Source organism: Astyanax mexicanus, chromosome 23, assembly GCF_023375975.1.
Source record: "Astyanax mexicanus isolate ESR-SI-001 chromosome 23, AstMex3_surface, whole genome shotgun sequence".
Lineage (NCBI taxonomy): Eukaryota > Metazoa > Chordata > Actinopteri > Characiformes > Acestrorhamphidae > Astyanax > Astyanax mexicanus.
The window spans coordinates 24,650,558-24,678,055 of NC_064430.1; the positions used below are offsets into that span (position 1 = coordinate 24,650,558).

The 27,498-nt window shown below is 39.4% G+C and overlaps 1 protein-coding gene across 1 annotated transcript; it reads left to right on the forward strand.

Moving 5' to 3' along the window:
• The first annotated feature begins 6,661 nt into the window (after window positions 1–6,661).
• On the forward strand, window positions 6,662–25,191 carry cmtm4 (CKLF-like MARVEL transmembrane domain containing 4). The gene is made up of 4 exons (XM_022665354.2): window positions 6,662–7,152; window positions 16,102–16,278; window positions 22,328–22,426; window positions 22,976–25,191. Exons 1-4 carry the CDS (start codon window positions 6,967–6,969, stop codon window positions 23,132–23,134), a joined length of 621 nt encoding a protein of 206 aa, XP_022521075.1. The 5' UTR covers window positions 6,662–6,966; the 3' UTR covers window positions 23,135–25,191.
• The last annotated feature ends 2,307 nt before the right edge of the window (window positions 25,192–27,498 follow it).

Genomic DNA, 27,498 nt, shown 5'->3' on the forward strand with positions numbered 1-27,498 from the left:
TCGGAACCCTTTAACCAAAGATGTAGAGTTCACATTGTGTGCATGTGTGAGTGTGATCAAACCTGGAGAAGCCATTCCAGAGCTCTTGGTGGTCTGTCTTCACTTCACTGTTCGAATGTTTTAGGGGGCGGAGCTGCACAATACGCTAAAATACCATTATGAGAATTACACAGTTTGATTTTACTGTATCTTTAGACTTCACAATATATATTGACGAGTTAGTCCACCAAAATGTTCAAAATTCTCTGCATTGGTATTAACTCGTTCAGAGTGTGGGAGTTTGAAATGAACGGTTGTTCACTGTGGGAATTTTAAGAGGGGCTTGTTTAGTGTGTAGGTTTGAGATGGGCTTCTTCAGAATAGTGGTTTGAGACAAGCTTGTACAGAGGTGGGTGTTTTGAGAGGGGGTTGTGAATAGTGGTTGTTAAATAGAGGCACATATAAAACATATATATATATATATATATATATATATATATATATATATATATATATATATATATATATATATATATATATATATATATATATATTTAGCCCCACTGCCCCACTTTTTAGCCCCAAAGGTTTCACAAAGGGTTTTTTCATAAAGTAATTCCATGCTTGTCTTTTTTTTTTGTACTGTGTTAAACTGTTTCACTTATACTGAACATCCGCACAATGCAATGGTTCTAGGTTGAACCAATTAATGAATGTTAATGTAACGGTTCTTAAAACATTTAACCTATAGTCAAACACAGTTCTGACTGAGTACATTTACCTAGAACATGTAGAACATTTCACACCAAGCCTACAGTGAATTATTCTGTTCTGATATTGACTGATTTTGTTTAATTATGCAGAGAATTTAGAAATTTAATGGACGCTCCGCTATCAAATATCACCTTGGTTCAAATCGGGAATCACACGGCTTCTCTATCAGCGGCCAGAGTCTGAGAGAGAGTACAGTTGGTCATGCTCGCTCTCTTCACCCTCATCACTCCCATATGTGATGCTGGTTGGCACAGGCTTCTGTTAGCTGTTGTGTTGGAGCTGGGGATCCAGCGCTTTCCTCTGTGACTGTTGTGATTCTGCTCATTGAAGCTGTGTTATTTGGTTGCTGCTGGAAAAGAAAAGAGGCGGAGTCTGACCACATGTATTGGAAGAGGCGTATGCTGGGAACATGGCAGTAAAAGGGGTCCTAGTGCGTGAATGAGATGACAATGAATTAAAATTACAAATAAATTGATTAAAATAAAAAATGTAAAACTTAAGTCACTGTGATTGGTTGGATGGCTCATTTGGATGCTCATTTGGATGCTCATTTGCATACTGCAGCCTTTTGCGATAAAGGTAGTGTACTGTGTTGTATCATGATACTAACTCGCAGATGATGAATCGAACCACCCTTAGTTATTTACTACTTTTCTTTTCGGCTATTCACGTTATTTTTGGTTCTTGAAGGGAAAAGACCACCAGGTGTGCAAAGTCTACTTTCATTTAGTTTCGTTTTGTTTTGTTCGTTTTTTTTGCATGAACTGAACTGTATTGTATTACTATCTGTGTGGAGCGAGTCTCGTAGCAAGCAAGCGGAGGAACTCATTTGCATACTGAATCTACATATAATGTGTTATTTAGTGCCTTTGCTGGGCAGGGCTGAGCGTTTGCTGATAGTTGAGCACAGTATCATCGTTAAGTCTGGACTATTTACCTCCCTCCTCAGTAATTAAGCACTTCCATTTAAACCGTTAAAGCTCTGTAATGTCCTTGTTACTGTCGCCTCACGAAGCCGGTTATTAATCTTTATAAAACGCTCTTAAATGCACTTAAACATGGTCTTCTTCTGTCTGCCGTGGATGTGTCCCATCATTTTGGTTCCAGTCTCTGTGTCTGTGGGGTTAAAGTGAGATTTCATGTTTAAATTGTGTTTATTAGGAATTTTGGCACTGTTTATTTATCTGCACTCTTAGAACATAAGGCGGCTTCAGATGGTTGTTTGAGGGATACCATGGTAGAAACACTTTTTCAGCTCCATTAGGAACCAAGACTTTGTCCCAGTTGTGCACTGCACACTATGTTTATATAATATACGGTATAGAGTATACAGTTCGGGAAAAAAATAACTAAAAGACTGAATCAGTTTCTCAGATTTTGCTATTTATAGGTTTATGTTTTAGTAAAATGAACATTGTTGTTTCATTCTGTAAACTACAGACAACATTTCTCCCAAATTCCAAATAAAAATATTGTCATTTAGAGCATTTATTTGCAGAAAATGAGAAATGGCTGAAATAACAAAAAAAGATGCAGAGCTTTCAGACCTCAAATAAGGCAAAGAAAACAAGTTCATATTCATAAAGTTTTAAGAGTTCAGAAATCAATATTTGGTGGATTAACCCTCGTGGTTTTTAATCACAGTTTTTATGCATCTTGGCATCATGTTCTCCTCCACCAGTCTTACACACTGCTTTTGGATAACTTTATGCTGCTTTACTCCTGGTGCAAAAATTCAAGCAGTTCAGTTTGATTTGATGGTTTGTGATCATCCATCTTCCTCTTGATTATATTCCAGAGGTTTTCAATTTGGTAAAGTCAAAGAAACTCATCATTTTTAAGCTCTCCCCCCAGAGCTGTATACTACCGGTAATCCCAATAGTGCAGGGTTGGCAGATTAGTGTTTGGTGGAAATATTAATATACTGTACTGTAAATATTAACAGGAAGTGAAGACTCATTGCCATTCGGGGGTGTTTAGAGACACACAAGACTTATTATTGTAGTGTGAACACCAAAGAGTCTTAAGGTGTCTTTAACAACTAAGCCCCGCCCACATTAACTACATCACCTCCCCTGCTGGAACATGCATAATAACCACCATACCGCACCGTCCACCATCTGCACAGCTACAGTAACAAGCTAATGGACAAAGTTGACAAACAAGTTTAGCTGCTTCAGCTTGATTTGAATTGAGGCTCTTGTGAACAGCTATGAATTTTGCCTGTAATTTGTATTCAGATCACCCAGGATGCCGTGCATGATAATGCCAGGTGTGAATAGAGTGGGGCTTCAGTGTCCATCATAAGCTTGCTCAAAAAATTACTGGTTTTGAGTCTGTATTGTGGATATTTGAGTATATATTCACACTTTCACACTGTTTTTTTAATCTATTCTACACACTCAAACACTACCTAGAGTTAGTTATTCTGGTGAATTAGGACACAGCCCATGTTTGTTATAGGGATGTATGGGGTTTAAAGGGTCAGTGTAATGTTTTAGTTAGGTTTTCTGATCATTTGATGTTAAATGATTAATACAAATGTAATAATTTTTGCCCTTTCATTATAGGAAAGAAGAAATTAGTTCATCTTTTTATGATTTTTTTCTTAATCTAAATCATAATTAGAATTTCAAGATAATCCGGAGGAAAAAAAATATGATTTTTAAATTTTTGCATTTTGTAACAAAAGAAGGTTCAATTATATGATTGAATCATTGTTACAAATCTGGAAAAATATGAATGTTTAATATTTTTCCTAAAATTTTGAGGCAGAAATAATTTTTTTTTTTTTTTTATTTAGTTATATTTTTATTAAACCTCAAATGGTCAGAAAATGTAACTAATAAATATTACACTGACTGTAAAGAATCTTTACATTGCATTTAAGGTTCTTTAGACACTTTTTAAAGGTTTTTCACACTCAGACTGGTACCAACATGGCCTTTTGGGACCAAAGGTGCTTTTTCTGTGGTATCCTGTAAAAGAAAGAACATTTCACATTTTAAAGCAGCATCTTTTTTTGAAAAAAAAAAAGAGTGTAGACTCATTTATTCACTGAATCACTTTTTTTTTCACTTTTTTGGCAAAAATTCTGTAAAAATGAGCACGAGCTTCTCTCTCGCCAGCACCGATGCCACGCGGGCTTTACGCTCTGAGCTTCTTCAAAGCTCCTCCAGCTTCCTGTGTTGGACCCATCTGCGTCCCTGTGGAGATAAATAAAGTAGCGTCAGATGAAAGAGGCTAAATCTGGCCACCAAAAAGCCAAAACCAGTGTTTTTGGGCCGGACTATAAAGAAGCGCTTGGATTTTGCACTTGTTTGGGTTTTGAGATGCACAACACTTCTAATGAACCACAGATCAGATTATTTTTTGTCAGTCTGAGCTGGATGTTCCACAACTGATCTTAATAATCCCAAAAATATGCACTTCTTCTCTCTTTATATAAGATTAAATAAATTGGTTAGGCACGTTCACATCTGCTTTCAGATCTTATTTACCCTGAATGGAGTTTAATGACTGTTCTCTTCATGAAAGGCCTGTATGTATGAATGTATTTGTGTGTATGTGTGTGTACGTATGTATGTGTATTGGGGCTGCACAATATTGAAAAAAAATATTGCAAAGACATTGCAATATTTGTTTTACTGCGGTTTATATGTTGCAATTAGGCCTGTGACAGTGTTTGGACAATATATTCTCTCAAAATAATTGCAATAAACTGTGTTAGTCATTTTAGGACCATTTCACACCAACAAAGTAATGCTAATATACTGGTAATAGCATAAGCATGTAAATACACATTACTTTAGAAGTGCTATGAACATTTTTAAATAATAAGAAACTTCAGGTTTTGGGATTGTAAAATTAAAGTTTAAATAAAATAAGTCATTGTTTTTTAAAAAAAAAAAAAGTCTACATACCTGCTAATTTATGCTAATAGCCTCTGCACTAAAACCAAAACCAGGTCATTTTGATTGAGGACATGTCCACATATTGTATGATAATGTAATTATCATGACAAGCCTAATTGTTATATAAGTAAAAATATAGGAAAATAAATAATTTTACAAGATATCAAGATTTGACCAGATTTAACAGGTTAAAAGTTATTCGCTTTTATAATTGGGAATGTGCACTTTGTCATAATATTACTATACAAAAAGATATTGTGCAGGCCTAAGGTAACTGTATGAATGTCTTTGTATGTTTGTATGTATGTATGTATGTCTGTATGAATGTATGTGCCTGTTTGGCCGCACATACTGGGCTCAGTCAGACTGTATGGCTGTATATCCTGATGCAGAACTGCGACTAGGTGGAATCTCGCTTTTAGTGCCGCAGAGAAATAAGAAAAACGTCTCTTTTTCAGACTCGGCTTCAATAAAACACAAATCCAGACTTACTCTGACTGTATCTGTGTTTATTTACTCTCTGTTTCACTTCTTTATTATACATTTTTATTTATTTAACTGCAATACTTGTGTGTGCTCCCCACTAGAGGGCGACACTTCATCTTACACCAGAGGTTTAAAGTTTTTTTCCACTGATTATAATTGTAATAAGTTAAGATATTAGTAATTACAACACTTTTAACTAATGCCTCAATTTATTATTGTTTACAACATTGCTAAGTATTAAAATTGTATTGTCAATTATAATTATTTGAAACACTATTAAACCATTTCTTTAACCAACAATTAGTATCATAAGTAAAAAGAAAAATACATTGCAATATTTGGTTTTCTGCAGTTTATATATTGCAATTAGGCCGGTCACAATTAACAATATATTGTCTCAAAAGAATTGTAGTAAATTGACGGCATAATCATGTTAATACACATACTCTAAAAGTGTTATAAACATTTTTAATTAATAAGAAGCTTCAGGAATTGTAAAATTAAAATGTTTAAATAAAATGTTTATATCGTAAATTTAATTTTAAATTTAATGTACTGTTATTAGATGTACCGTATTGTGAAGTGTTGGGAATATTTTATATATATACAAAAAACAGACTGCTTTGAATGGAAAAATTGGATTTTGTACATAGTAAAGCTGTAAACCAGTTAAAAACATGCTCCATAATGTTTGGGACATGCAGAATTTTTTTACAGGTGTGTATTGTTACAGCTATATAAACTCTTTCAGCATACACTGTAGGTTTTAGGCTGTAGGTCATCTTTGGAATCTTGGCGTTTGTGAATGACGGTACAGAGACATGCCAATAAATTCACATACTACATAATAAAACCTTAGACTCACTAAAATAATCTTTATGTTTAGTGACCAAAAATAGATTTATAGGAATTTACAACTGATGACAAATTTCATTCCATCATAAAGGAACTGCCTAAAGTCCAAGGCATATTATACACATCTGTTAAACATGGTGATGGTGTGTTAGTGTGTGCTGTGTGTGAGTTTTTATACAAAAATATTACATCTGCCTATTTGTTATAAAAACATTCTCACACACATGCAAACACGTTGTACAATGTATAAAAAATATACAAAAAATAAACTAACAAAGGTAATTTTAGCTGTTTTTTTCCTACTCTGCATTATTATTATTATTATTATTATTATTATTATTATTATTATTATTATTATGTATATATGAAACACTGCACAGAGGATCACTAGTAAACTTACTGAGATGATTGAAGAGTCGGGGAGACTTTTATTATGAAGCAGAATCCGACGTGTTTCTCCAGTCACGCTGCTTCGCACAAACTTTCGAAAGTAACAGAATTCAGCCTATAAATAAACTATAAATGTAAATAATTTATTTAGAGTATTTAATTTAATCGCGTGAGTTAATCTGTGAGCCGCTGGGGGCTTTTATCTGTGTGTGCTGGTTCTGGTTGGAGCTGGGTTGGACCGGGAGGTGGAGCTGGAGCGGCGGCGGGGGCAGTGGGGGTGGTAGTGTGGGGACTGCGCGGTTCTGTAATGCTGGGCTGCTGAGGGGAGTCCGGGCTCGCTGGAGGCCGAGTGTTCAGCCTGGTGCTGGTTCTGATCCATGCCCGAGCTCAGAGCTGGAGGACCGGGGGGAAGATGGTGGAGTCCGGCCGCTGAAGCCGCGCAGCAGCTCCCCAGCGCCTGATCTGAGTTCCCGCTGCACAGCTGCGACTCTGCCCCGTCTCCGCGCGCCGCTCCTCCCGGACTTAGTCCGCCTGTTTTCGGCCTGTTTCTGAGCTCCTGCCCGGCGCAATGCGGAGCTCCGAGGAGCCGGAGGTTTTTGATGGCGAGGCCTCCAGCGCCTCCATGATGAGCGGCGCCAGCAGCCCCTACCAGCCGACCACCGAGCCTGTCCAGGCGGCCAGGGGGGTCCGAGGCATCCGCTGGGACACGGAATACCTCACCTCCACCTTCGGCATCCTCAAAGCGATAGAAGTGGTGAGTTATAATCCGAATTAGAATCTGGATCGTTTTGTTACAAAACACTTCAAAAGTTTGGAATCACCTGTTACTTCTGTTACACAACAATAACTTACACAGTTATAGTAAACTTCTGAACTTCATACTGGATACTAAGCTAAAGTTATTAGAACGTTATACTGGAGAGTAGTGTTATTACACTTTCATACTGGATACTAATGTTATTACAAATGATATTTAACATTCATACTGGATATTAATTGTTTTATACAGACCCAGATATTAATGTAATTAGAACATCATACTGGGGAGTAGTGTTATTACAATTTCATACTGGATTATTAGAACTTCATACTGGATATAGATGTAATTAGAACTTCATACTGGATATTACTTATGTATGAAGTTCATATTGGAGAGTAGTTACAATTTTATACTGGATACTCGTGATATTAGGGCCTTATACTGGAAATCAGTGTTAGTAAACCTTCATACTGGATATTTATTGTATTGAGGAGTAGTGTTATTACAATTTCATACTGGATACTGATGTTGTTAGAATTTCATACTGGATGTTGGTGTTATAATAACATCTTTATATTTGATACTAATGTAATTATATAACTTTAATGTGGAAAGTAGTGTTATTACAACACATGCGAGGCATTATTTGTTGTTTGAACTTCATACTGGATACCAGTGTTATTAAAGCTTTATATATTCATACTGGTTGTTAACTTCATTAGTACACTAGGGTTAAATACGTGTAACGTGTGACAGTAGTTATGGAAGAGCATTTATGTGGGCAGAGCCTGAAGTCTGTATCTCTTGGTATATAATAATACAGATATGCTTCAATGTCAGAGTAGTGAGAGTGTCCTCTAAGAACTTTTTTTGGCTGTGTTCCAAATATGTGGATATTTCTGGAATGCAGCAAGAATTTGATTTAAATGATTTTATGTATTTTTTCTTACAATCTCTTGATTAATTTATTAATTATGAAGATCATTAGAGTCTTTCTAATGCAGTTTAACACACGCTGCAGCAGAGTCCCAGCTGTTTCTCAACCAGATGTTGTGTATAAATCACCATCACCACGCTGCAGCCCTTTGTGTTTTGCTAACTCAGCTTAACCGACACACACACACACACACACACACACTTTACAGCAGGAACACGAGCAGTGAAACTGGGGAAGTCGTAAAGTGAAGCCAAAACTCCACCAGAGGAACCTCCACTGCTCCCACTGTGGCTTGTAGAATAGTTTTTTACCCTCACCCACCGTCTCCCACCATCTCCCACCGTCTCCCACCGTCTCCCACCATCTCCCACAGTCTCCCACCATCTCCCACGGTCTTCCACCATCTCCCACCATCTCCCATGGTCTCCCACGGTCTCCCACTATCTCCCATCATCACAACCCTTCTCCCACATCTTTCACCAAAGCATCTACCACCATCTTCCATTATTACCCAGCGTCACCCACCGTCTCCAACCATCATTCACCATTTTCTACCATCACCCACTAACTCCTACAGTCTCCTACCATCACCACTCGTCTCCCACTGTCTCCCACCATCTCCCATATTTTCCACCATCATCCCTTATGTCTCACCAACTCACACTGTTTCTCACATTTTCTCCCACCATCAATCATCCACCATCACCTACCATCTCCCATCATCTCCCAACATCACCTCTCATCTCCCACTGTCTCCTACTGTCTCCCTTCATCTCCCACCATCACCCTTTGTCTTCCACAATCACCCCTGGTCTCTCACTGTCTCCCACCATTTCCTACTGTCTGCCTTAGTCCCACCATCACTCCTTGTCTTCCACCATCACCTACTGTCCCCCACTGTCTCCCAACGTCTCCTATTGTCTCCCTTCATCTCTCACCATCACCCCTCAATTTCCACCATCAACTACTGTTTCCCAACGTCTCCCACCATCACCCCTCATCTTCCACATCACCTGATGTCTCCTACTGTCTCCCACCATCTCCAACATTCACTCCTCATCTACCTCTGTCTCTCACGTCTTCTACCCTATCCCTTCATCTCCCACCATAACTCGTCTTCCACCATCATCTGCTGTCTCTTACTGTCTCCCACCATCTTCAACAATCATCCCTCATCTTCCATTGTCTCCCACTGTCTCCTACTGTTTCCCAGTGTCTCCCACCATCACCTGCTGCCTCCCACTATCTCCTAATGTCTTCCTTATTGCTGTCTACCTTTACCCCTCGTCTTCCACCGTCACCAATTGTCTCCCACCATCTCTGACAATCAACTCTTTTCTCTTACCGTCTCCTACTGGCTCCCACCATCATTCACCATCTTTCACTGTCTCCTATCATTTACCATGTTTTCAAACCATCTTCCACCTCTACCACAGTCCATACACTTTAATTAAACACTCTGAACTGAAAAGCTCCACACACATCACCTCACACTGTGAAAGAGTAAGGAGGAATGAAATATAATTATTCTCCTGTTGTGTAATTAATATTCTAATGGTGTAATAAGTGCTGGTCTGTACAGTAAGGCCGTGCTGTAGCTGGTTAAACAGTGAGCTGTTGAAGTGTTATCACATGCAGCTGAGATATTTGCATTGGGGTTGGCGGAAGGTCAGACAGCCTGGTGCCTCTGATAGAGCTGTGAAGGAAACTGAACCGGTGTGAAGCAGAAGAAGAAGCTTCTCGGCTGCTGCATTATATTTGATGTCAGAACTTTCAAGTTCCATTAAGAGAATTGAACTGGAATGCCTCCACAAGTCTGACTTCCTCCTCGGAAAGTTGTGAAAACCTCATCAACCACAAGTTCAGAATCCAAACTTCTATCTATGAATGTTTCCATGCTGTGTCATCAGCTGCTGTTGCTGACAATTCTGACATTGATAACCTGGAACACAATAAGTGGATTTCATTTACCAGCAGGACTCTGCACACTACCCACACTGCCAAAAGTACCATGGCACATTATATAATATTCTTATTTTCTGAGACATAATCATCAACAATAAAAAAATAAACGCTTAAAATAGATCACTCTGTGTGTAATACATCTATATAATACATTTAATATAGATTCACATTTATATTTAGGTACAGCTCTGGAACAAATTAAGACACCACTTCAGTTTCTGAATCAAATTATTTTTTTTATTTTGTTGTTGTTTTATTTCTATAAACTATGAACAACATTTCTTCCAAAATCCAAATAAAAATATTGTCATTTAATGCAAATAATGCAAAGAAAACAAGTTCATATTCATAAGGTTTTAGGAGTTCAGAAATCAATATTTGGTGGAATAACCGTGGTGGATTTTAATCACAGATTTCTTGGCATCATGTTCTCCTCCACCAGTCTTACACACTGCTTTTGGATAACTTTATGCTATTCACTCCCTGTGTAGTACGTTGGGCTGCATGTTGGTGGGTGCTGTGAGTGCTGCTGTACGGCGGGAGTTTATGTAGTTGGTTATTTATTCATGAGGCGTTTGACTCTTCAGGGCTTCATGTTTCCTGATAGTTTTCCGAGTGTTTTCAGCCTCGCCGGCCACTGGCCAATCATTTACCTGCAGCTCGGCCAGCTGGACACCAGTGTTTTCTGCTGGGTAATCTGGGTGAAAGTGAAGGTTTCCGCTGTCCGGCTGCTGCACTGACCGACCCTCTGCCTGTTCATAAATACTTCGATTAGGAGTAAACTGCTTTATTTATTGTGCTGCTTTCAAAAAACACTTATTCTTTGTACTTATAACTTTGTATACTGAATGGGCGGAGCTTAACCGCTGTAGGCTGTGGGATGGGGTTAATCTGTTAATTGGCTGAATGGGTCTATCTAATATACTGAAGCCTGGATGGTTGGTGCTAATCTGCCATTAGGCCTTTATTTTGTTTATTGACGGCACTGATGGAGCTAAACTGCTGTAGGCAGAATGGGCGGGGCTAAGCTACTGCAGGTAACCCAGGTGTGTCTTGTGTTTTAGCTGTTTTACCTGTAAGAGTGCCGGTGTGTAATGTGTACACCACCATGTGCTCATCTGCTGCTGTTATTGTATAACTGATCCAGTCACCTGACTGACCTTCACCTCCACCCCTGAGACAAAGCTTTAACAATGTAATACTAGATAACTTTATATGAATAGACTGCTTGAATGTCTGCACCAGGAGTAAAACTGCATAAAGTTATCCAAAAGCAGTGTGTAGGACTGGTGGAGGAGAACATGATGCCAAGATGCATGAGAACTTTATGAACATGATTAAAAACCAGGGTTATTCCACCAAATATTGATTTCTGAACCCTTAAAACTTTATGAATATGAACTTGTTTTCTTTGCATTATTTGAGGTTCAACCATTTCTCATTCTCTGCAAATAAATGCTCTAAATATTTTTATTTGGAATTTGGGAGAAATGTTGTCTGTAGTTTATAGAATAAAACAAAAAAGTTCAATTTACTCAAACATAAACTTATAAATAGTGAAATCACAGAAACTGAAATGCTCTCTTCTTTTTTTTACAGAGCTTTATAAGTTTGTAGGTACAGATATCTATTTTGGACTTTTTGGCTTTTATAGAATTACATCGGTATCTGCATTTTTTTTTTTAATCATCTGAGTATGGCCGATGCCTAGATTTGATCGATAATTAAAAATGATACTTGCTGATGTTGTTTGTCTAAAAAAAAATGAAAAGGACCAAGTGATGGTGCCTAATATGCTACTACATTTTTTTATTAGATACAACAGATTTGTTGCTTTATTTAACCTGTTTTAAAAAGAGGGTTTAAAACTGGGACCAGTCTATATAACGATCAGTTAGTGAAATACATGTAAAAAAGATTGTTGGTGTGTAATACTGTAATGTGCTGGTAATGTAAAGGTGTGAGATTTTAGGGCTGTATTATGATGGTTTAAGGCTGTAACAGTGAAAGGCTGTAAAGCTGTAATGGTGAAAGACTTTAGGGCTGTGTTGTATTGTGTTAATGCTGAATTGTAGTAAAGATGTAAGGCTGTATTTCTGTAATGGTGTAAGTCACTCAGATTGTGATGTAATTGTGTAAATGTGTGAAGTTTGGCCTTGAATTAAAGGCGCTATTAGCAAATGTTTGAATAAAGGAAAAGTAAATATTATCGCAAGCTCTCTCTGTAAAGTGTGTGTGGAAGTAAATGGACTTTCCAGATGCTGTGTTCATATCTGTGTGTGTGTGTGTGTGTGTGTGTGTGTGTGTGTGTGTGTGTGTGTGAGAGATACTCTTGGGACTGTGTGTTATGGTTCTCAGGCCGTTTGGGTGGAGAACATGTGGAGATCTCCAGAGTTAAGCAGATTCAGAAGGTGGGAGTGTGAACGAGGTTTACACTATACTGTAGTAGACATACAGCTTTAATGGGTGGGGCTAGACTGCTGTAGGCTGAATAATGGGTGGGGCTAGACTGCTGTAGGCTGAATAATGGGAGTGGCTAATCTGCTGTAAACTGAATAATGAGTGGGACTAAACTGTTGTAGAATGAATATTAGGCGGGGCTAAAGAAGAGGTGGTTTATACAGAGTTCAGCAGGGAGGGTCTCTGGGTTTGGGGTGATGAGGTAAGGCATCCCGTTGGACAAAGGCCAGTCCTCAGCCTGCAGACAGCAGGTGTCTTACACACACACACACACACACACACTCTCTGGCCGTGTTCAGTAACTGCTTGTAATGATTAAGTGTCAGTCCGGCACCCATCTGCCCCCTGTTCTCCGTTTGAGGGATTAGCATCCCGCTGCTATCACTAATGGCTAGTTTCAGTCCGATCCCAGTGCTGACCATCTGTACCATAGAGAGCCCATATCCTTCATCTTACACATATTATATTTCACTCTACGCTCCACCCTCCCACCCTTAGACATATTTAATTCTATCCATTAGAATTAAACAAACTGTGCATTTAGAGGGGACTTATTATTACATTACATTACATTTGGCAGATGCTTTTGTCCAAAGCGACTTACAATAGTCAAGTACAAAGTAATAGGAATTAAGATAAACCATTTTTAGATAGGGCTTAAAGGAGGTCGAAGGGAAATAAAGGGATAGAGAAGTGAAGGAGGGGAAGAAGGAAATGAGGTTAGAAGTAGTTAGTGTGTTAGAGGTGTTAGGAGAGTAAGTGCTCTTTGAAGAACTCTGTCTTCAGGAGTCTCTTAAAGATAGCGAGAGATTCTCCTGATCTGGTAGTGGAAGGTAGTTTGTTCCACCATTGGGGAACTCTGTGTGAGAACAGTCTGGATTGCTTTGTGTGAGTATGCAAAACTCACTTTTTATGTGCTTTTATATTTTTACTTGGCTCTTTACTGCCCTTATAAACACTAAACACTCCAAGCTCCAAAAAAATCCATTCATTTGTTTTTTGGTGTCCGGAATCATTTGCTTCTATGATCCGTTTGGATACTCACTGGCTCTACCCCTCAGCCGTCAACCCCCACTAGGGCACCACCCTCTAGATCATTTAAAGAAATACCATTTCGGTCTGCTGGTTGAGAACCCCCAGACAGTACACAGCAGGATTTGTCAGCAGACTTCGTCTGAGGGAGGGATCTGTACAGTGTATCATCAGTGAAATGTCAGCAGATGAGGGAGATGTAAGAACTTTCAAACAATAAGTATTGCACTTCTGGGGCTAAACTGACTTGGATTGGGTGGATTGGGGTGGATTGGGTGGGGCTAAACAGCTGAAGGGTAAATGGGTGGAGCTGAAGTTCTGTAAACTGAATAGATGGGGCTAAACTGCTAAAGACTGAAAGGAAAGAGCTAAACTGCTGTAGGCTAAATGGATGAGGATAAGTACCATAAATGCTGCTTTCATGCATTTCTAGTGAAAAGTGAAAACATGTTTATATAAAATATAGGAAGTGTTGGATATCAGGGTAAGAAGAGTAGACCAGACCGCAGCACCAACAACCAAATAAAAACAAGCAGAAGATCCAGACTGTCCTGTTTTAATTAAGAGTTGTAGTAGTCGTTAACTCTACATTAATTACATATAGTGCATTTTAATTGCATTGCATTGCATCATGTACTTACCATCAACAATTTCTATTTATCTGTCTATACCTTTCATCAAAAAATAGCTGCATCCAGAAGGAATAGGCAAACTACAGGAAAGAAACTTGGCGGGTAGATAGGCCTGTTTCAATAATTACGTTATTGACTTATTAAGCAATAAATGAACATGACGTTGATTCTTTTTGCCACCCTTGGTTAAAAGTCATTTAGCAGACACAGCTCCACCTACACCCACATACACACACTACAGTTTTACTGCTGCTGTAGTCTTTCACACCATTTAATCAAGTGACACACAGACTTCTGTGAACAACTGAGAAACTGAAACCGTTTTCGCTTTCCTCTTTCCCTGATCCGTGACTCCAAAAAAACAGAATCCTTTCTGAACATTGAGTTTTTGATGTTAACGAGGAGATCTAATTAATGTGATTGAGCTTGTATGTTGATCCTAATTAGAACAGTGTTTATATTTGTTATTTATTTATGTACAATATTAACAGCTGTGTGATTAGAGTTATTAGATTAGTAGATGAAGGTGTTGAATGTTTGGATGTTATTTGCATATTATGCCCGTGTTGCCATGGCAAAGGTTTTTACCCTCCTCCTAATGAACCTGTCGGCTGCTCTAGGAACTGACTGATTTACATTTCAAACACTCGTCTTCTCTTCATTATACAGAGCGTCTGATTTCTGTCAGGATTCTGACAAACGAATCAGATCACTGTAAACAGCAGCACCTTAAATGCAACTCCTCACAGCCAGTATAAAGATGTGAGTATACAGGTACATAGCTTATAAGCACACCTATAGTCGAGTTTTTGTCATGTGAGTCTGAGTCCAGCGTTGAGTCAAGTCTTGAGTCTCTGGCATGTGAGTCTGGGGCAAGTCTTGACTCTGACCTGGAGTCTCTGGGGTGTGAGTCTGAGTCAGGGGTTAAGTTGAGTCTTGAGCCTCTGGGATGTGAGTCTAAGTCAGAGTTTTTATTTAGTGCCTCTTTTATCAAAGGTAAATACAAACAAAAATCAAAATATAGATTTATGTACTAAAATGAAGCTTAATTATTCAGCGCTTCTTGTTGGGACTCCGGTTGGTTCTGACTCTGTGGCATTTCAGGGCTCTGGTTGCTGGAATGTGTGGTGGCGGCGGTTCTGTGTTGGAGCGGTCCAACCTGTAATCTGTTTGAGGTTTTTCGCTCCGCAGAGTCGAGGCAGCGTAACACCTAAATAGCAAGAGCTCTTTAACCTCGGAATTCTTCCCCCGCTGCGGTCGGAGCAGGAAAACACGGCTGAACCCTGCACGACTCCCAAAAACACCGTCACAGGCATGTGGAAAATGCATCGGCTCCGCACGCTAGAACCTGAGAGAACGCCTGGGACGCCACTGCAGGGAATCGGGAGCTGAAGAATGCAAAAGAATGTTCTGGTTCTTGGCTCTGCAGAACCTCGACTGGATCGGCAGAACTGACTTTTGTAAAGAGATCTCACATTAATACCTGCATTAAATGAGATCTCCACCCAAAAATAAAAAAATCTTCGAATTATTTAGTATTTAATGTGAGATGGACTCATTCAGAGTGGTGGTTTAAGGATAGCATACACCTCTGGAATATAATCAAGAGAAAGATGGATGATCACAAGCTATCAAACCACCAAACTGAACTGCTTAAATTGTTGCACCAGGAGTAAAGGCATAAAGTTGTCTAAAAGCAGTGTGTAAGACTGGTGGAGGAAAACATGATGCCAAGATGCATGAAAACAACTCTGATGAAAAAACACGGTTATTCCACCAAATATTGATTTTTCGAACTTATTTAAGGTCTGAAAGTTCTGCATCTTTTTTGTTGTTTCAGCCATTTCTCATTTTCTGCAAATAAATACTGTTTAATTTATTAATTATCTGATTATGGTTCTGTTCCCCTGTCTGTAGGTCCTCTCCATGATCGGCTTCATCTGCATTGAGACGGTGATGCTGTGTTCTCCGTGTGCGGGGGTGTACCTGTTCGAGTTTGTGAGCTGCAGTGCCTTCGTTGTTACGGGAGTTTTACTCCTCATCTTCACCTTAAACCTGCACACCAAAGTACCGCAGGTCAACTGGAGTCTAACGGTGTGTACACACTACACAACACACACTATGTGGATCATAGGTACATTTTAGAGCATTATAAAGCACCCTCTACGCTTACTATAGTGTATAACAGTCTGTCAGAATGGGCGTATGGATTATAAAAACATTATAGAGTGGCCCCTACACTTCCTGTAGTGTATTGCAGTGTCAGAATGACTGTGTGGATCATATTAACATTATAGCGCATTATAGAGTGGCCCCTACACTTCCTGTAGTGTATTGCAGTGTCAGAATGACTGTGTGGATCATATTAACATTATAGAGCATTATAGAGTGGCCCCTACACTTCCTGTAGTGTATTGCAGTGTCAGAATGACTGTGTGGATCATATTAACATTATAGAGCATTATAGAGTGGCCCCTATACTTTCTGTTGTGTATTACAGTCTGTCAGAATGAATGTATGTGGATTATATAAACATTATAAACCATTATAGAGCGTACCTACACTTCTTGTAGTGTATTACAGTATGTATGAACATACATATGAACATTATAGAACATAATAAAGTGCACCTATAGTTCCTATAGTGTACTACAATTTGTCAAATTGAGTGTGTGGATCATATGAACATTACTGTGTAGTATAGAGCACCCCCTACGCTTCCTGTAGTGTATTACAGTCTGTCAGTATGACTGTGTGAATCATATGAACATTTATGAGCATGTAAAGATCTGATGGGAGATAAATTTACTGTTTACTTTCCCAAAGATTAGTAAAGGTCACTTTGAAATGATGCCAGTACACACACACGAACACACACTTCAGCAGGCCTCAGTGTTGTGTGTGTTGCTGCAGGGTCTGTTTCAGTTTCAGGCTAAAATTCCCCTCATTGAGTTTTTGGTGTTGTAATTATGGCTGCTGTCCTAAAGGAGGGTTTGTTGGCGGGATTGTTTTTCCAGTTAGCGAATCAGCTCTCAGAAGAACCTCTCCCGAACCCAGCCGTGATGATATCTCTGGCAGGACTGAGCGGAAACACTTATTTTTCTTAGAGAGCGAGTTTAGGAGAGAGCTGCAAAGCCAGAGCATATCTGTAGATGAGTTTTGTGAAATAGCAGCAACAGAACACTTGTGAAAATGCGTGTATTTAAATATAATAATAGTGTGCTTGAACTGCATGCAGAATAATTAAAGTGTACTATTTCTACTTACACTATTTTTACCTGCTTAATCTGTATTTCAGAATACTTAAAAAAGTATACTTTATTTTGTTGTGCCTTCAAAAAATGAAGAGAGCACTTCAGTTTCTCTGATTTTTATAGGTTTATGTTTTAGTAAAATGAACATTGTTGTTTAACTCTATAAACTACGAACAACATTTCTCCCAAATTCCTCCCAAAATAAAGTTTTAGGAGTTCAGATATTAATATTTGGTGGAATAACCCTGTTTTTTAATCACAGTTTTCATGCATCTTGGCATGTTTTCCTCCACCAGTCTTACACACTGCTTTTGTATAACTTTATGCTGCTTTACTTTACTTTGCTTGGTGCAAAAATTCAAGCAGTTCAGTTTGGTTTGATGGCTTGTGATCATCCATCTTCCTCTTGATTATATTCCAGAGGTTTTCAATTTGGTTAAATCAAAGAAACTCATCATTTGTAAGTGGTCTCTTGTTTTTTTTCCAGAGCTGTACTTAATAAAAATATATGCTTTTATTATTCTATAAAACTAAAATAGAACACTGTTTTAAAGCAGATCAACAGAGTCAATGCAGCTTCCAAACATGGTGGAGGTAGCCTTCACACTGTAGCTGATGTTTGATATTTTGGACATCAAAATTGAATTGTTTTGTGTGGATTTCTCAGACTGTGTGACTGATACAAACCCCCCCCCCCCCCCCCCCCCCTCTCTAAGTGTGTGATATGGTGCCAGGCTGGCAGTGATTGGCTCGCTGCCTCAGAATGAATCTTACAGAAAACAGTGCAGCCCCAGTACCATTGTCCTTCATCACAAACAAAGCACACTCATACACACACACACACATGCTCACACACACAAACACACACAGTTTTGGTCTTGGCGGATGAGCTGAGCGGGTGATAGAGAGTGCTACCCCCATCCCCCAGCCCGCCAAAACAGACCTGCCAGAATCCGACAGACTGGTCGATCTGAAACCTGACCCAAACTCACTGCTCAGAACACAGATATAGATTAGAATATTGAGAGAGAGAGAGAGACAGACAGATTAATGTACAGAGAGCTGGACAGAGAGAGACGGCGGAGAAATGAAAGGAGAGACAGACAGACAGAGAGAGAGAGAGAGATCCAGTGTGAACGCAGGGTTAGGTGCTCGTACTCTCTTTCTCTCTCTCTCTCTCTTTCGCTGTCTGTCTGTCTGTCTCTCTCTCTCTCTCTCTTTCTCTCTCTAAGATATTATAATACAGTACAAAATGATCTAGTCTATCATATCCAAACCACACCACACTTATTACTGTCCCCTCACAATAATACTGGGAAATTCCAGCATAAAAAAAATGAATTAGTATTTTAATTAATTTTTAATTGATTGACACCACTAATATAGTGCCACAATCAGGCTCATTGTTCCAAATCCAAGATCCAAAAGATGAAGCCTCTCATGATGACAGCAGGAGAGAAACCTAATTTTTCAGCATTTAATAAAAGAGCTTGAGCCTCAAAACAATATTTTAAACCAAAACATAATTATAGTGAAGATTCATTGTTATTATGAAGTTAATAAAGGTGTGGCCATACAGAATGCTCAGCCTCTTTATTAAAATGTACCGAAAACATACAGAAAACGGACCGAACCGTTCTGTGCCTTTAAACCCCTACTCAGGACCCATTAATGCCTGATGTGTTTTTACAATGGTTTTCATACTGAACCATTCAGGAGGCATGTTATTACCAGGTGTGAACGGCAATTTGTTTTGATAATTTTCTAAGATCGGACTGCACAGGACATACAGGGGGTTGGACAATGAAACTGAAACACCTATCATTTTAGTGCACATTTTAGTGCACATTGCACCAGTAAGAGCAGAGTGTAAAGGTTCAATTAGCAGGGTAAGAGCACAGTTTTACTCAAAATATTGCAATGCACACAACATTATGGGTGAAATAGCAAGTCTTTGTGATGCATCAAGAGCCACGGTATCCAGGGTAATATCAGCATACCACCAAGAAGGATCTACCACATCCAACAGGATTAACTGTGGATGCTGTAAGAGGAAGCTGTCTGAAAGGGATGTTCGGTTGTGAACGGATATGTGGTTTGGCCGGGATGCAGGTCAGTTCCAGGTGTGAACAGGCCCTCAGAGCTTTCTGGAGTCTGAGAGGCGTCTGAGGCATCATGTTTACAGCCTGTTTTAGCAGCATTCTCCTGGAGACATCAGTAAAACTTCTCCTCCTGCTGACTCTGTTCTGCCACCCAAGCTGAAGAAGAGCTGCAATATTTATCCTTCAGTCCCCCCCCGCTTACTGCTGCACAGAGGCTTCACACCCGTTACTCTATACCCCCCGACCGCCTCACCGCTTTCACATTCCCTGGCTCTGTGGGCTTCCTGTTGCCTGAGGCAGCGTGGAACCGTAACTCAGCAGAAAACATCCAAGTTCAGATGTTCCAGAGCACATAAACGTGGTCTCCAAACACCCCACCTCAGTCTGTCTGAAACTGTGTGGCCACAACAAAGTGCACGTTCACTAAACACAGGACACTGCTGGGCTTCTGGATCAGAAAATTAGTGAATAGAATATATGCCTGAAATATTAATTATTTAAATAAATTCCCTTAATGCTCTATAATGCTCTATAATGTTCATGTGATCCACACGGTCATTCTGACAGACTGTAATACACTAAAGGAAGTTTAGGGGGCGCTCTATAATGCTCTATAATGTTCATAGGATCCATATGCTTGTTCTGACAGACTGTAATACACTACAGGAAGTCTAGAGGGCGCTCTATAATGCGCTATTATGTTCATGTGAACCACACACACATTCTGACAGACTGAAATGCAGTACAGTAGGTCTAGAGGGAGCTCTATAATGCTCTAAAATGTTCTTATGAACCACATTCTCATTCTGACAGACTGTAATACACTAGGGGTAGCGTAGGGGGCGCTCTATAATGCTTTATAATGTTCATATGATCCACACGCTCATTCTGACAGACTGTAATACACTACAGGAAGTTTAGGGGGCGCTCTATAATGCTCTAAAATGTTCATATGAACCACATTCTCATTCTGACAGACTGTAATACACTACGGGTAGCGTAGGGGGCGCTCTATAATGCTCTATAATGTTCATATGATCCACACGCTCATTCTGACAGACTGTAATGCAGTACAGTAGGTCTAGGGGGGAGCTCTATAATGCTCTATAATGTTCATATAATCCATACGCTCATTCTGACAGACTGTAATACGCTACAGGAAGTCTAGAGAGCACTCTATAATGCTTTATAATGTTCATATGATCCACATGCTCATTCTAACAGACTGTAAAACACTACATGAAGTTTAGAGGACGCTCTATAACACTCTATAAAGGTCATATGATCCAAACGCTCATTCTGACAGACTGTAAAACACTAAAGGAAGCGTAGAGGGCGCTCTATAATGCTCTATAATGTTCATATGATCCACACACTCATTCTGACAGACTGTAATACACTACAGGAATTCCAGAGGGCGCTCTATAATGCTTTATAATGTTCAAATGATCCACACCCTCATTCTGACAGACTGTAATACACTACAGGATGCAGAAAGCGGGCACTCTATAATGCTTTATAATGTTCATAGAATCCACGCAATCATTCTGACGGACTGTAATACACAACAGGAAGTTTAAAGGGCACTCTATAATACTCTATAATGTCCTATGATGTTCAAGTGACTCATTCTGACAATCCGAGGGGATTCACTCTATACCTCAGATAAGAATGCTTTGGTTTGTGTTGGAGAGAGAGAGAAAGAGAGAATGGACGTCAGTTAGAGCGAGAGCATCATGTGGTCAGTCTCTTTGGTCATGTGTTCAGTCACAGGGGAGACCCGTGCCCCAGTCACACTGCAAACACCATTCATCTAGAACCATGAGCGAGCTAGTGTGTGTGTGTGTGTGTGTGGTTACTGTTAGAAAACGTCCTTGGTGTTGAATTTGAATATGAAAGATTCTACAAATAGCATATTATGACCACTTCCTTGTTTATACAACCATTAGTTTTCACCTCCACTGACCATATAAGGACACTTTGTAGTTCTATAACAATGACAGACTGTAGTCCTGTATCTGTTTCACTGCAAACTTTTTCAAGAATTTCCCCCCGGGGATCAATAAAGTATCTATCTATCTATCTATCTATCTATCTACTTTTTTATCCTCTTATCAGGACAGTAGGTGGTGGGTGGTTACTGTCCCAGGACGCTGCTCACAGGACGCTGGTGGTGAATTATTCCAGTCCAGCAGTGACAGTGCAGTGCTTGGAATGACCCACCACCCAAATAAGACCTGCTCTGAGGTGGTACTGCGGGTCTCCTGCAGTGAATATGGATGGGATTTCTGCCAAACATTGATTTCAGCTTAACAGTGTTTTTGTTTTTGTTTTGTGTTTTTTGTGAAATAAGTGTTGGTTGCTAACCTGTTGCAAAGGAGTTGGTTGCCAAGGTGTTGCTAGGTGATAAAGTGTTTCTAGGAATTTTCTTAGAAAGTTGTAAAGATGTAGCTATACGTGTTAAATGAATACCCTTGTCTAAATGAGTCCAGAAACATGTGAATATAATCGGTACATTACAGTATTTTGATGTTTTTGCACCCCCTGCCTGCAGCCTACCGGAACTGTGCTTATTCCACATTTCCCACCCTTCAGTTAGACTTTTCATTTTCACCTTTGATCCTAACTTTCAAGCTTTCAAGCTTTGATTATTAGTTATTTTAATATTTAGATATGACATTTTTTTATATAAACAATTAAAAAAGTTTTTTTTGTGTGAGCATTTACATCAGAATATATATTTATATCAGTGTGTTTAATCAGGTATGTGTGTGTGTGTGTGTACAGGACCTGATAAACACCGCCTCCAGCACAGTCTTCTTCTTCCTGGCCTCCGTGGTCCTGGCAGCTCTGAACCACCAGAGTGGAGCTGAGATCGCAGCTGTGGTAAACCTTCACCACTTTACACTTATATACACTCTTTTACACAGCTTTACACTCCTTTATACAATTTTACACAACTTTACACTCTTTTAAAGAAGATTACACTAATTTACACAGCTTTACACTATTGTATATTCGTTTATGCTCCCTTAAATACGTTTACACGCTACCTTACACTTTGTTACAGTTCTCTATATTTTTTTTACCTTTACAGACTCCTATACAAAGCTTTTTTGCACACCTCCGTAAAACTCCTGTACAAACATATTTTTTCACTCCTTTAAACTCGTTTACACAAATATTTACACATTTTTACACAATTATTTACATGTTTAAACTCTTTTACATAATAAATTACACTACATTACTTGCCTTGACACTTCTTTACACTCTGTTACACAACTTAACACTACTTGGACACACTGATGCTCTGTTGCTCTTCTGTGGCAGTGCAGTGCTGCCCCCGTGTGGCGGCTGTGTGGAACTGCAGTTTAACTTTTGTTCTGTGCGTGTGTGTGTGTGTGTGTGTGTGTGTGTGTTTCTCTCTGTCAGATTTTTGGCTTTTTGGTGACGGGTGTGTACGGGGTGAACACGTACCTGGCGGTGCGACGATGGCGTCTGGGGGAGCAGCGCCCCCTGCAGACCAGCGAGTACATCCGCGCCCGCACTGCCTCACGGGGGGAGGTGGAGGCACGGCCGGAGTTGCAGTAACACACTCTTCACACACACACACACACACACACGCACACACACACACACTCTCTCACAGTAATGCAGGGAGAGGCAGAGACTCAGTAACGCACATTCTGGGACCAGCAGAAACTGTAAACATCTCTCTCTCACACACACACACACACACACACACACATAAACACACACACTCTCTCTCTCTCTCTCTCTCTCTCTTTCTCTCTGTCCTACAGGACCAGTAAAGGCCTGTTCCAGTCACTGCAGGGTCAAACAGTTCCCACAGCGCAACAATTGCTAACTAAGAATACTTGATTTTACAGTTTTAAACATTGGTTTAAAAATTATAAAAGTGTTTTGAATGTAGGAAGCTTTGGGTCTGATATGTATTTAATATATTAAATACAGATAAAGTGAGATCTAAACTAAACATTCAAACAAAAAATTGGAAATTTGTGACCTCTGAACCCTGCAAAGCTACGGATTCAGCATAAAAAAAAGTTTTTAAATGTTATTTTAGTTATAAAAGCAAAAACAACAATAATACAATAATAAAGGAAATATATGTAGATAAGCTGTGGATGCTAGCTGGCTAATGTAGCCTGTAACTGTAAACAGAGCTAACATTAGCTTCACTGTTTCTGAGTAGAAATTCCATTAGAATTGTTCTGCCCTGCAGTGGAAAAGAGAACAGAGGCTGTATACATTCTCTCACACGCACACACACACACACATATACACACACACACACTCCTCTCATATCCCATGGGCCATCATTTCCCAGGCTTCATGGTGTGACTTTAATGACTAAGCAATTTACGTCCACACACACAAACACACACACACACACTCTAGACATTTGGACACTTTGGACATAAGAGACCTGTCCAATCTCTCCATCACTGTGTTATCCGTGTGGCTAGGATGGGATCACAGGACAGACGAGGACACACACGCGTGCCTGTCAGGTGGGACTGTGTACGAACCTTGTACGAACCCTGTACAGGAACACGAAGCACCTGATCAGAACGGACTTCTCTGATTGGCTCTTCTTTTGACATCCTACTGGAGGCTCTATGATGTAAGTGATTTGCGGTGGAACCATTGGTTCTGGACCAGTACGAATTGTACGTTATGTGACCGGTTATAACAGTACGACACAAATAATATTCCTCTCCAGGCTACGCCCCCAAAACAGCTTGTTCCTAGTTACTGTTGCTAGGTAAGACAAACTGTAGACACTATTTGGTAAAACCCTACACCTTTTAACACTACACCTATGGTATTTATCATTTGATCAAATGCATTTTTTTGATATGTTACATGCTAAAAATGCCTCACGGCAAAAACACGCCTTTGTTTTTAATTTTTTTTCAAGATGAATTCTAATATTTTATTGATTGTATTGTTACAGTCTTATTGTTTCAGGGCACTAATTATTACATTGTATTTGGTACTTTTCTCTTCAGAAATTTATAAAAGTGAATAAATCAGTTCAGTAGGGAAACAATGGGCACAAGAACAACATCCTGTTCGGGTGAAAAGCTGATATGCTAATATGCAAATACTGTTTTAACTGAGCTGTGTTAACTTATGTCCTTCATGTTCACTCTTTATATGTAGAGTCTACAGTATATAGACAGTTTAAAGTGCATTAGCATTAGCATTATTAGCACTGTTGCCTGATCAGCCTCATTACCTGCAGAATGTACGAGCTCCACACGTGCGAGCCTCACTGTACTCAGAACAGTGTATTTTTGGACCATGTTTAAACATTCCTTTAGGTACTAATCTGATATTATCTGTGAGAGAGAGTGATTAATTCCTGTTTATTAAGTGTCTCCAGCGTGCCGGTTTATGTGTATATGTTGATCAGACGAGGCAGCGATGTTCAGAATAAGGTGTAAATATACTGAAATGTGTGTAATGAGTTTTAGCTGCGTTTAGAAGGATATTATGACGTTTTTATTTTTATTTTTGGTTTCCTCCACTGTGCCTTGTGGTGGTGTAGTGGATCTCTGATCATCTGTGATTAACATGGATCACCCAAAACGATTAAATTACAAGAGTTTAACTATAAACAGTGTGGAATACAGTTTTACTGCCTCTGTTAGCCACTATTTACAGTAATATTGCTGTGTTCCATTTGAACGTTCGGTGTAAGTAAATTCAACAGAAACGTCGCTACAGGTTTTATTTTAGTAAAAGCAGCAGTATCACTTCTGTCTATTAGGCTACGTTAACATTACAAACAACATTGCGCAAATCTGATTTTTTGCTCAGATCAGATTTGTCGATCTTGACGGTTCACATTCACAAATGTAAGTGATCTGTATCTGTGTGTAATGTGAGCGCAAGTTAAAACTACTCTCTCAAAAAACTTATTTTTCCCATTTTCTCCCATTTCTAATCTAAAACATAATCTGATCCATCATTTAAATGATGTGATCTGTTACACCCCCCTGCCTGGGGTTTTTGGGCTAGCCCAAATGCTTATTGCTTAAAGCGATAGTTTGACCAAAAATCAAATATATCCAGGATCTCTCTCTCTCTCTCTCTCTCTCTCTCTCTCTATCTCCTATTCTTATATAATATTCTAATTTTCTGAGGCACCGATTTTTGGGTTTTCATTGGCTCTAAGCCATAGTCATCAACAATAAAAGAAATAAATGCTTAAAATAGATCACTGTGTGTAACACATCTATATATTGTACAGCTCTAGGACCAAAATAAAAGACTGCTTAAAAACTATACATTTCTTTGATTTTACCAAATTGAAAACCTCTGAAATATAATCAAGAGGAGGATGGATGATCACAAGCCATCAAACCAAACTGAACTGCTTGAAGTTTTGCACCAGGAGTAAAGCAGCATAAAGTTATCCAAAATCAGTGTGTAAGACTGGTGGAGGAGAACATGATGCCAAGCTGCATGAAAAAAACTGTGATTAAAAACCACCAGGGTTATTCCACCAATTTGATTTGATTTCTGAACTATTTGTGAGAAATTGGGAGAAAAGTTTTCCGTAGTATATAGAATAAAACATGTTCATTTTACTCATTGAACATAACTTCATTAACATATAAATAAATATAAATAGCAAAATCAGAGATCAAATCTCTTATTTTTTTTCCAGAGCTGTGTGAGTTTCTCATTTTGAACAGAATTACTGAAATATACAGTGAGTCCAAGAAGTATTTGATCCCTTGCTGATTTTCTTTGTTTGCCCATTAATAAAGACACTATCCTTCTGCACTTTTAATGGTAGATATATTCTAACATGGAGAGACAGAATATCAAGACAAAAATCCAGAATATAATTTTAAAGAATATATTTTAATTAATTTGTATTTCAATGAGGAAAATAAGTATTTGATCCCTCTTGCCAAACACACTCAATACTTAGTGGCAAAGCCTTTGTTTGCAAGCACAGCGGTGAGACGTTTGTTGTAGTTAACCACAAGTTTAGCACACACTCCAGGGGGAATTTTGGCCCACTCTTCTTTGCAGATCCTCTCTAAATCATGAAGGTTGGTGGGCTGTCGCTTGGCAACTCTGACCTTCAGCTCCCTCCATAGATTTTCGATCGGATTGAGGTCTGGCGACTGGCTGGGCCACTCCATGACCTTAATGTGATTTTTCTTGAGCCAATCCTTTGTTGCCTTTGCTGTATGTTTAGGGTCGTTATCATGTTGGAAGACCCAACCACGGCCCATTTTCAGATCCCTGGCAGAGGGGAGGAGGTTGTCCCTCAGGATTGTGCGGTACATGGCTCCATCCATCTTCCCAGTGATGCGGTGAAGTAGCCCTGTACCCTTGGCAGAGAAACGCCCCCAAAACATTATGCTTCCACCTCCATGCTTGACGGTGGGCACAGTGTTCTTGGGGTCATAGGCAGCATTTTTCTTCCTCCACACATGGCGGGTGGAGTTGAGGCCGAAAAGTTCAATTTTGGTCTCGTCTGACCACAAAACCTTCTCCCAATAACTTGGTTCATCTTTCAAATGATCATTGGCATACTTGAGGCGCGCCTCCACATGTGCTCTCTTCAGCAGGGGTACCTTTCGGGCACTGCAGGATGTGAATCCATTGTTGCGCAAAGTGTTGCCAATTGTTTCCTTGCAAACTGTGGTCCCAGCTGCCTTCAGGTCATTTGCTAACTCCTGCCGAGTGGTTGCAGGTGGATTTCTGACCGTTCTCAGCATCATTGCCACCCCACGAGGCGAAATCTTCTTTGGAGCACCGGGCCGAGGTCTGTTGATTGTCATGTTATACTCTTTAAACTTTCTGATAATTGCACCAATAGTTGTTACTTTCACATCCAACACCTTACTAATCTTTTTGTAGCCCATTCCAGCTTTGTGAAGGTCAACAATTCTGACTCTGAG